The sequence below is a fragment of the Nilaparvata lugens genome, unplaced genomic scaffold (assembly GCF_014356525.2).
Source record: "Nilaparvata lugens isolate BPH unplaced genomic scaffold, ASM1435652v1 scaffold7166, whole genome shotgun sequence".
In the NCBI taxonomy this organism is placed as follows: Eukaryota; Metazoa; Arthropoda; class Insecta; order Hemiptera; family Delphacidae; genus Nilaparvata; species Nilaparvata lugens.
This window is the reverse complement of record NW_024092915.1, coordinates 1-12,180: the sequence shown is the minus strand read 5'-3', so window position 1 is coordinate 12,180 and position 12,180 is coordinate 1. Positions and strand designations below refer to the sequence as shown.

General features: G+C 33.7%; 1 protein-coding gene across 1 annotated transcript; it reads right to left on the bottom strand.

Moving 5' to 3' along the window:
* Positions 1 to 6,690: 6,690 nt before the first annotated feature.
* LOC111049101 (neuropeptide SIFamide receptor) lies at positions 6,691 to 12,066 on the bottom strand (the record flags this gene model as incomplete). The annotated part of the gene is given in 2 exon segments (XM_039445532.1): positions 6,691 to 10,447; positions 11,813 to 12,066. Coding segments are annotated over 2 exon segments (998 nt in total), but the record flags the coding sequence as incomplete, so codon positions are not given.
* Positions 12,067 to 12,180: the final 114 nt, after the last annotated feature.

The window sequence follows — 12,180 nt, the reverse complement described above, 5'->3', positions numbered from 1 at the left end:
TATTTTTTTGCTACTTGGGGTTTTTCAATGTTTTCAATGTTTTTTCAGTGTTTTTCAATATTTTTCGATGTTCTTCAGTGTTTTCCAATGTTTTCAATGTTTTTCATTGTTTGTCAATGTTTTCAATGTTTTCAATGTTTTTTCAGTGTTTTCCAATGTTTTTCGATGTTTTTCAGTGTTTTTCAATGTTTTTCGATGTTTCTCAGTGTTTTTCAATGTTTTCAATCTTTTTTCAGTGTTTTTCAATGTTTTTCGATGTTTTTCAGTGTTTTTCAATGATTTTCTATGTTCTTCAGTGTTCTTCAATGTTTTTTCATTGTTTTTCAATGTTCTCCAAAGTTTCTCGATGTTTTCAATCTTTTTCCAGTGTTTTTCAATGTTTTCAATGTTTTTTCAGTGTTTTTCGATGTTTTTCAATGTTTTCAATGTTTATTCAGTGTTTTTCAATGTTTTCCATTGTTTTTCAATGTTTTTTGATGTTTTTCAATGTTTTTCGATGTTTCTCAATGTTTTTCATTGTTTTTCAATGTTTTTCAATATTTTTCAATGTTTTTTCAGTGTTTTTCAATAATTTTCGATGTTCTTCAGTGTTATTCAATGTTTTCCAATGTTTTCAATGTTTTTTCAGTGTTTTCCAATGTTTTCAATGTTTTTTCATTGTTTTCCAATGTTTTTCAATGTTTTCAATGTTTTTTCATTGTTTTTCAATGTTAACACAGAAAAAGCATTGAAAACATTGGAAAACACTGAAGAACATCGAAAAATAATGAAAAACACTGAAAAAACATTGAAAAACATTGGAAAACACTGAAAAACATCAAAAAACATTGAAAAACACTAAAAAACATTGGAAAACATCGAAAAACATTGAAAAACAATGAAAAACAACGAAAAACATTGGAAAACATTGAAAAACAATGAAAAAAAATTGAAAACATTGAAAAACACTGAAAAAACATTGAAAAACATTGAAAAACACTAGAAAAAGATTGAAAACATTGAAAAACACTGAAGAACATCGAAAATTATTGAAAAACACTGAAAAAACATTGAAAAACATTGGAAAACATTGATAAACATCGAAAAACATTGAAAAAACTGAAAAAAACATTGAAAAACATTGAAAAACATTGAAAAACACTGAAAAAACATTGAAAAACACTGAAAAAACATTGAAAAACATTGAAAAACACTGAAAAACAATGAAAAAACATTGAAAACATTGAAAACCACTGAAGAACATCGGAAATTATTGAAAAACACTGAAAAAACATTGGAAAACACTGAAAAAACATTGAAAAACACTGAAAAACATCGAGAAACATCGAAAAAGCATTGAAAAACATTGAAAAACACGGAAAAAACATTGAAAACATTGAAAAACATTGAATAACACTGAAGAACATCGAAAATTATTGAAAAACACTGAAAAAACATTGGAAAATATTGAAAAACATTGAAAAACAATGAAAAACATTGAGAAACATTGAAAAACATTGAAAAACATTGAAAAACATTGGAAAACATTGTAAAACAGTGGAAAACACCAAGAAAACATTGAAATACATCTAGAAACTTCGAAATAGCATTGAAAAACATCGAAAAACACTGAAAAACATTGAGAAATATCGAAAAAACATTGGAAAACATTGAAAAACATTGAAAAAACATTAGTAAACATCGAAAAACTTCGAGAAACATTGAAAAACATCGAAAAAACATTGAAAAATACTGAAAAAACAATGAAAAACACTGAAAAGACATTGTAAAACATCGAAAAAACATTGATAAACATCAAGAACTTCGAGAAAACATTTAAAAACATTAAAAAACATAGAAAGAACATTGAAAAACATTGGAAAACATTAAAAAAACATTGAAAAACATTGAAAAAACAATGAAAAACATGAAAAAAACATTGAAAAACATGAAAAGAACATTGAAAAACATAAAAAAAAACATTGAAAAACATTGAAAAACACTGAAAAACATCGAAAAACTTTGGAAAACATTGAAAAAGATTGAAAAAACATTGAAAAACGTTTAGAAACATTGAAAAATATTGAAAAATCATTGAAAAACATTGAGAAACATAGAAAAAACATTGAAAACGTCGAAAAACATTGTAAACATTGAAAAACATTCTAAAACATTGAAAAACTGTTAAAAACATTGAAAATCATTGAGAAACATTGGAAAACATCTGAAAACTTTCAAAAACATTGAAAAACATTGAAAATCATTGAGAAACATTGAAAAACATAGAAAAAACATTGAAAAAATTTACATACATTGAAAAACATCGAAATACATTGAAAAACATTGAGAATCATTGAGAAACATTGAAAAACATTCAAAAACATTGAAGAACATTCAAAAACATTGAAAATCATTGAGAAACATTAAAAACATTGAAAACATTGAAAAACATTTAAAAACATTGAAAAACATTGAAAAACATTGAAAAACATTGAAAAACATTGAATGTTTGCAATTGCAATTTTACAGTAGTCTCAGTTGTCTTAATCTTGCTTCTTTCTTTTGTCGCAGATCTAGCTTTGGAGGAGTTGCTGTCTATGTAAAAAGGTCTTTTGACAGTTGTGTGATGGATTCATGCGCTTTCTGTGAGGAGATGGAGGGTGAGTTTGTTGGAGTTGTGATCCCTCAATTGTCATTGATTGTTGTGTCCATGTACTTATCCCCAAGTGGAAGTTCCAGAAGATTTATTGACCTGTTTGAACAGTGTCTGGGCTACCTGTCCACACTTGATCTAGCTATTCTGATAGGCACAGATCACACCATAAATCTCAACATACAGACTAGTAATACTCGTGATTTTCACGAATTTCCTAAAATTAAAAATAAAAATTAAAAATTCGAGAAAATGTGACTATCCAATTATTGTGAACTGTTGGCAACTGTTGATTCTATTCAATGATCCACTATGAAGAGATAGCAGACCTAGTGTGTCTCCAGCGTTATTGTCCTGTCACCAGCTGGCTCAAATCTTTGAATAGTAGACTTGAGATGCGCGGGAACACTAGCATCAGGTGATCAATTTTCATAATGGCAAGGAAAGTTGTGTGAGTGCGCCACACAAGATTTTTTTGTTTTTTACACTGGTTGGAGTAAATTTTTTAACTAAAGTACCCTCTGTCCAAAAATCAGCACTTAAGACAAGGTTATAGAACTTTTCAGAAATAGCAAGCTTGAAAGAAGAGTACGGTATTGTACCTTGATTTCAGTCAAATTCAGAGCTGGCTATACCAGACTGAGTCAAATATGTTTCAATATCCGAAAACCTCCAATCTGAAAAGCAATCAATAAGTAATGAACGAATAAAATTACAAACTAACTGGCATAATACGAACCTAATAAGAAATTGTAGAATATTATTTTTGGAATTACAGTCGATATTAAATGAATTTTAATTAGTTGAATGTACAAAACAAAACGAGTTTGTCATATCCAGCCAGCGTCCATTTCACAAGAGACATAACAGTTGGAGAAGCTTCAGGAATTGACCGAATTGACCAGCTCACGATACCTGACGGTAGCTTTTAGAACTACATAGTACACATTCATCCCGCTAGAGTGAAGACAACTGCAGTCCGCCTAATTTTCAAAAGTTGGTTTCATAGTTGATTTCTCATTGAATATGGTCTGAGCGCAAAAGGCACTCCGTGGTCATTTTTGGGTAACAGCCGTGGAAGATGTCTCGATTTCTTCATTAGGTCTAGCATAATGAGGATCGTGATAATGAAATCACAGGCAAACACCTCGAAAACGAGATGGCCGCCAAACTTTTTGGGGTTTTGCTCTATAAAATTTTCCTCTAAAACGCATATTTTGCATATTTTATTAGTTATAATCTCCAAAAGCTCAAAAAGTGTTTTATTGTTTTCAAACTTCTATTTATTGTAACTTTTTGTGCAAGGAATACAGACAAATTTTTAATCTATGGAATTTAAATCGTTTCCTCACCTTCAAAACTATATATCTTCATGCGCTGTATGTCAACAAATGTGTTCTTTAGCGTCCTCCAGAGACCTGCATGATTTCTGGTGCGTTTTTCCATACGCATGAGGTAACAAGCTAGAACTATAAGATCGATTTTTCATGACTACTATATACTTCAAGATAGAGACTTTTAATGGCCTGAAACTCTCCGTTTAATTAAAAATTTTGTTTTGAATGAAAAAGACTAAGAAATTGTCAAAAACCACAGATTTATTGATACTTAGAAAGACCGGTTTCGGTTATTACACCATTGTCAATCTCTGATAAACTCAGTGTAACCTCAGTGTAACCAACATTGTTTATTAGAGATTGACAATGGTGTAATAACTGAAACCGGTCTTTCTAAGTATCAATAAATCTGTGGTTTTTGACAATTTCTTAGTCTTTTTCATTCAATATGAATAATTACCACAATATCAACTTCTCAACTACACAAAAAAAGGAAAAATTTTGTTTCTTTTATATAACTCAGAAACCGATGGTTTTATAAAAACTTTACAAGAATAACTTTTTTAGTAAATTGAATTACCTATTGATTGGTACCATATTCGTTAAGATTGGACCAAACTTGTGATCCATTTGGACCATCGTTGAGGCTCCCGTAATTTGAAAGCCTCCGGAGTGGCAACTTGAAACTGAGCTACCGACCCTTGAAACTCTTCATGCTCTTTTTTCTCAACTTCTACATTTCTTGATTGATTTTTTTTCTGGTCCCATTTTTCTACTGTAACACTTCTGACACAATGGAGAAATGCTTCAATACTTGAGAGCCATGAACAAAAAACTGAACTTTATTTGTCTTGGATACAAGATCGTATTTTACATGTGTCAAACTAAATAAAGTGACAGCTTTGATTCAAATTATTTTTGTATAAATCTGCTGTAATATTAATATGGAAAAGTTGGTGAGAAACAATAATTAGAAATATCCTTATATTATAATGTCTATATTCTTATATTCTAATTGTTGCCATATGTAAGTCAACTCAGATTTTGAAAATTCGCTACCATTTACTACAATATTATAGTCTCTGCATCACGGATCTTTATGGCTAATGCTATTTCCCGCGAGAATAGGAGCACACTGTTGCCGTTTTTATGCTTATTCTATCAAAAAGGCCAACGATCTCTTTCTTTCATACTGTAAGCTAATTTTACAGGTTCTCTAAGAAATCTGGCAGCACTGTAACATAGAAAAAGTATAGCATGAATATTCCATGGTATAGGGCGTTTCTGTTCAAATTTCACTGTTAACTCAATAACAGTGCGGTCCACGTTATAATGGTAGTGGAAAAAGATAGAAGAACAACGTTGCCGATCCTCTGTCTTGTCAATGCCTTCTATAGACAGTAGCTGATACGGTAGCTGATCAGTGATCATTCTTGTTAAATAATCAATAAAATTATATGTTATTCTAGAATTTATATTTTTCAATAATTCCATAATTAAGATGAAATATGTTGGTTATCAATCATTAATTCTACATTGTTGAAAGACGATCTAGCAACAGAGCAAAGTGAGAAAGAGATAGGGCTATCCGTTTTGTTGAATGATAGACAAGGATAGCAATGCCACTATAAAACACTGCTAATCAAACACTGCCATTATAACGTGGACCTCACAAAGTAGACAGTTGTATTTGGTGAAGCTATGTGACGCTGGTAGTCTCTCATACTGTGCCGTTCTCAACTTCTCACAAACTCCAACAAAACAGTGATACTAGACAGTAGCATAGCCACCTCTAATACAAGGCCGCGGCCTACGATATTGCAACGTCGCAGTGTAGGCCCACAATCTAATACTTGATTGGTGAAAATGATCAGCTGGTATTACTAGAAATCTTTTCCACCAATCATGTATTAGATTCTATAGTGAGGTCCACGTTATAATGGCAGTGGTTAAAGATATGAGAATAGTGATGACGATTCTCTGCATTAATTAATTATATTCCTACACTGTCAAAAACATAATTGGCATCGTTGTGGACCTAGAAAAGGATAGTACAACCGGCTTTGTCAAATGATAGACAAGGATAGAAATTCCAAAGTTGAACAAATACAGTCATTATAACGTGGACCTGACTATAGGCCTACACTGCGACGTTGCAATATCGTAGGCCGCGGCCTTGTATTAGAGTTGGCTATGACAGTAGTCGTCAGTGATCAGCTTGAGTTGTAGGCAAAATCGGCTTAGAAATTGGAACGTGAACAATCTATACCAAGGGATATCTACTTATGCTATCTTTTCTCTATGACTGTTCTCCTCCATACGCGCTCAGATTCTTTCTTTGCGGATGCTAATCTTTCCATAAATTTTCAATTTATATTTATGTTTGTAAAATGTATTTCGAATGGAAATTCATTCGATTTGATTTGATTCTATACGAGCAATCCTTCACCCTAAGGTTAGCACAGACTATGAACATCATACGTTCTGTAATTTGAGTATTCTTGTCTAAATAGGCCTATTCATCTCTCTTCTGAACGGGTGCGAATTTCGTAAATATAATGACATATTCAAACTCATCTTTTCAAGTTCAATCAGCATGCTGAACCTACAAGATAAGGTGGGATCCGAACCTCCAAGTTGGGCTAATACAAGACAGCCACGAATAAACTTGACAAAATTTTCTGAAAAATAGGTTTAATATATTTTGCAATATTTCAGCAGCACAAGTATTCCACATATATTTTTCAATGAGCGATACAACGTTATCATAGAAAAGTTATACATCAAATTTGTACAATTAGGCATACTAGTTCTATATTATACAATAGTCACAATAAATTTTTATATCGTAGGTATAAATGAATGAAATTCTTCCAGTTAAAATTCCAACGGTATCACATATGTTCGACTATTAAGATAAACTTTTCAACAAAAAATAATAAAAATGTGTAGCCCTGAATAAATACATTGAACAAAAATAATAAATATAAAGAATACATGATATGATTGACATAATTATTCCATGAGTTGACTTGCATTTCTACTACTTGTGCGTGGGTTATTACGGGAGAGATGAGTTAAGGTGAACTCCGAGACACCGGAAGGATGCCACTGTGAGTTAGTGGTCCTGACCGACAAGCGGTCACCCATCCAAAGGGAGATTCAGGCGCTCGTCACTTCCTCATAACTTGTCTGTTGGGTTGATAATACAGTTTTCGATGTGTTAAACAATCATATCATTTTACAATATTCAAGTAATTATGATTTCTATGATCAATTTCATCTACATACTACAACAGCTTTCATACAAAAACGATAATTTTCTACTATACTTATAGAGAGTATGTTATGTTAACCTACGTATGTAAAACTATAGTTTTGTACAACATTACAAATTTAACGATGGTTCAACAGTTTAATAACTGTCAACGATATCATATATCATAATAAGTATGTTCTAGTTAGTAACAATATCATTTATTATAGAAGTATAACGTTCAGTTGTGCGGCTACCAATCACATTTAACCGCTGTAGAATGCTGTCATCTACTGTAAGCCACCAATGAATGAATTCAACAGCAATTTAATGAAATCATTCTACGGCGGTTAAACTCAATTGGGACTCCGAGTAACTGTTCTTTTCAGACGGAAATATTGTTTATTGAAATATTTATTTGTGATTAAATACCAAGCGTTTTGTCGTAGAGAGATTTGAATATTAAAAACGTTATCAATAGGGTTCAAGACAGTCACATTGACTTCCAATAAATTTATGCTCTGGACAGAACAACCATGGATTCTTGCACTGTTTCATTTAGAATATCATGGTTGATATTTTTATAAATTAAAATAAATTTATATTTTCATGAAATTAAAATTTACTGTTTCTTACTAGTATAATAATGACTTATGTTTATTTGTAATATGATCAATTCCCCACAGTTTTCTGATGGGTGGCATTCTTTATTATTGTTTAAACTGTAGTAATATATTCAACATCATTATTGATTTTATTTGTATTGAAAAATAAAATTCTTTCTTCCTCTGTCTCTCTTTCTTTATATTTTCTTATATTTCTCTCTCTCTCTCTCTCTCCCTGTACATTTTTCATTTCTAAATAAATGCTCAGTTGAATAAATCAAATTAACGTTTTGATAGAGTATTAGCTGAGTAGCATATTTTGAATATTCTTCCAAAGAATGGACATTGATGAGTTCAAAGCTCTGCCAATTTAAGTAGACACAAAACAATATAATCTTGAAGGAATTTTGAATTGCATTATTTTTTCTTATCGTGTACAGTTCAATTATTATTATTTCAGTTTATATTATGTATATTCATCTAAAACTGTATTGTAAGCTATTATTCATTGTAATCTGCATAGAGCACTCAATCAATCATTCTTTCATTCCCAGTCCGCCAATGTGAGAATACTTCAATAGCAGCCATTGTTACTCTTTTTCTGCTTAGCAGTATATAGGACCGTATTGAAGAGCTATGAACAAATACATTTTTCGACAGATACAGTGGAAATGAATATCTTCAAAATTTATTTTCAAGCTACTTTTTAAATGCCAAGTGGTACTTACACTTGACAAGCTTAGGGCGGAAATGATTCAGTGTAAAGCCTTATCAGCTTAGTCACACTCAGTGCCGGTTGCACAAAAGTCGGTTAAATTTTAACAGTGATTAATTTCACGAGAACCAATCACAGAAGCCGTCTTTACAAAAGGCCTTCTCAGATTGGTTCTCGTAAAATTAACCGGTTAAAATTCAACCGGCTTTTGTACAACCGGGCCTAAGTCATAGTAATTTTAGTAACAGATTTAAATATTCTCACATTATTTATTAATAACATGCTAATTTACTACAATTTTGATAGCCTCGTTATGAAAATACAGCTATAGGTCCATCTATACTGTTTAGTGAGATACACTTTAACTGTCAGAAACCCTTATCTATTCATTGATACTTTCCATTCAACCAAATCTGACAAATTAGAGTGAAATTCGGTTGATAGTAAACAGTATAATCTTTGCAAGCAATTTATAAGATGATTTTATATTATTAATGAATGGTTTCCTCCTATTTATACATCAATTATGATTCAATGTTATCTTGCTCTTGATTCAGATATAATTTAAAACTACTATAGTGAGGTCCACGCTATAATGGCGGTGGAGAAAGATAGGAGAAAAACGTTGCCGATCCTCTGTCTTGTCAATGCCTTCTATAGACGGTAGCTGATACAGGTTTATTGATGTAATATTAACTGTTCATTCTTGTTTAGAATAATCTATATTATCTTCTCAAGCAGGGAATCATATGTTTCAATAATTTCATAATTAAGATGAAGTATTTTGTTAGTTAAGAATGAACTCTATATTGTTAACAGACGATCTGGCAACAGAGCAAAGCGAGGAAGAGATAGTGCTATCCGCTTTGTTGTATGATAGACAAGGATAGCAATACTGCCATTATAACGTGGACCTCACTATAGTACTCCACTTCTTAGCTATTATTACACCGTAACAACAATGTTTGATAGTTCTCAAACCAACGATTCTCCACCAATTCTTCCTACAAAGGTAGCATCAGTCGAAAAAGCCATTCCAAGATTTTTCTATTTTCAATATTGATACAACAACAAGAACTGCACCTGTCAGTTATAACATGAATGTAGTGCCGTGTACCAACTTGTACCAACTCAAACCAAGAATCCTCGTCAACTGCTTCATACAAAGGTAGCATTGGCCGATAACGTCATATCACTCAGCGTCAACCCGTTAACCTTCTCCGTATAAAAAGGACCTTCCGAGCTGTTATTATTGACCTGATTCATGGCTTTGAAGGACAAAGTCCTCGTTCTCACTAGAGATCCTTCTGATCCTCCAATACGTCCAGTTCTCAGAGCGGCGCTGGACGATATTGTCATTCTAGTTAACGGCCGTTTAACGGTGTCGTTACGGTTTCCATAGTTGCTACTCAGATTCCGTCCGTCGAAACTGTATGTGTCGTAGCGGAGAGTTGTGAAACATGATTTGGAGGAAAGGATCGCTTTGAAGCCGGCGCGGAATTTTTTGTTGAAAAACGCGTACAGTACGGGGTTGATACAGGAGTTGGATGCACCCAGCCACTGTGCTAGGGGTAGTAGATTGTAAACCAAGGGTTCCTCCCAGGGCTGGAGGTCTCCCCCTAGTTTCAGCCGCGTGAAAATGACGTAGAGGGGCAACCAGGAGCAGGCAAATAGCACGATTACTATAAAAAGCATTTTGATGACCTTGACCTTGGAGCGGTGGATTATGAGCTCCTGGTACATTTGGACCTCGCCGGGCATTTTTCGGCAGCATACCCGGCGCCAAATACGGAAATAGCAGATGGAGATGAGTGCTAGAGGTAGGAGGTAGCACATTACTAGGTTGGCCAGGACAAAGTAGACGTTCTCGCTGTAGGGGGTAGGCCAAGTCTCCAGGCATGTCTGAAAACATACAATCACAGAAACATAAAGTCTCAGATCAGTCACAGAGTCATAGAATCATAGATTGGAGTCACAGATTAGTCACAGAATCATAGGCCCGGTTGCACAAAAGCTGATTAAATAATAACCGTGATTAATTTCACAAGAACCAATCAGAGGAGGCCTTTTTGATGAGATGGCTTCTCTGATTGGTTCTTGTGAAATTAATCACGGTTATCATTTAATCGGCTCTTGTGCAACCGGCACATAGAGTCACAGGATCATTGAGTCACAGAGTCATAGAGTCACAGATTGGAGTCACAAATTAACTCAAAGAGTCACAGATTGGAGTCACAGATTGGAGTCACAGAATCATAGAGTCACAGATTAGTCATAGCCTCAACTCACACTTATGCAACTCAGGTTGAGAAGAGACTCCTCGACTCTAGACGAGAGCATGTACATATATTCAAATGGTGACATTGCAGAGACTAGAATCGACTGGTCTGAGTGTCACCATTTGGAAACACATGCTCTCGACTAGAGTTGAGTCTTTTCTCGACCTGAGTCGCGTGAGTGTGAGTTGAGCCATAGAGTCACAGATTAGTAACCGAATTTCAAAATCGTACTATCTAATTCTCAATTATTATGACAATTTAAGGTTTTTCAATCATTGAAAAATATTTTTATACAACTGCGCGTAAAAAAAAGCTATTTATGTATTAAGAGCGTAATGCGCGACTTTATTGCTCGCGCAAAACAGTTACCACGCGACGCAAAGCGGAGCATGATAATTTTGCAAGAGCGATAAAGAAGCGTTAGCCGCAAATTACATACAAAATTTCTTCTACAACTGCCCAAACCTGTTAAATTACTCATATGGGCGGAGTTACAATTACTGACTTTTTAGGTTAAGATCTGACTTTTTGGCAAGCTGCTTACAATCAGCTGATTAGGAAGCATAAAGAAACTCTTCTGTGTATGTAAATTCTTTTTTCTACAACTGCCCATAAAGAAAGAATTTACACACTCAATTTTTCTCGTAAAACAGCATATTTCTGAGAAGAATCTACTTTTTCGCTCGCTAACCATCCGTGCATGCGCAGTAGATTTTCTTTATGCTCGCAAATCATTCGTGCATGCACAGAAGAGTTTCTTTACGCTCGCTAATCAGCTGATGGTAAGCAGCTCGCCAAAATCTGGTTTGAAATCTGTACTGAGAAAAAAGAAGAGAAGAAAATAGAGGAAGATGAAGAAGAAGAAGATGGAGAAAAGAAGAGGAGAAGAAGAAGAAGAAGGAGAGGAAGAATGAGAAGGAGAAATAGAAGAGTTCAAACTCTGCTTAAATTCTATATAAATTCTGAATTATGATCGAATTTGGAATACCTGCATACTGCTTCCATCGCCCATAGGCCTAAGTTGAAAGAAAAGCGCCCATGGGAGAGTTATGGTGAGAGAGAAAAGCCAGATCAGCAGAATTACAAGCTTGCAGACACGTGACGTCATCTGCCAGCGCATCGGATAGCAGATGGCCAGCCATCGTTCAAACGAAATTGCGACCAAAGTGTTGATCGAGGCATTCACCGAGACACCCTGCATATAGGGGATCGTCTTGCACACCAGCCAGCCCATAGTCCAAGCTATAAAAATGAAAAAAGTTTCATTGATAAAATTATTTCATTCAATTATATAGTGGCAGTGGCACGTATATTATATAGTGGCAAGTTATAATGGCAGTGTTTGATTAGCAATGG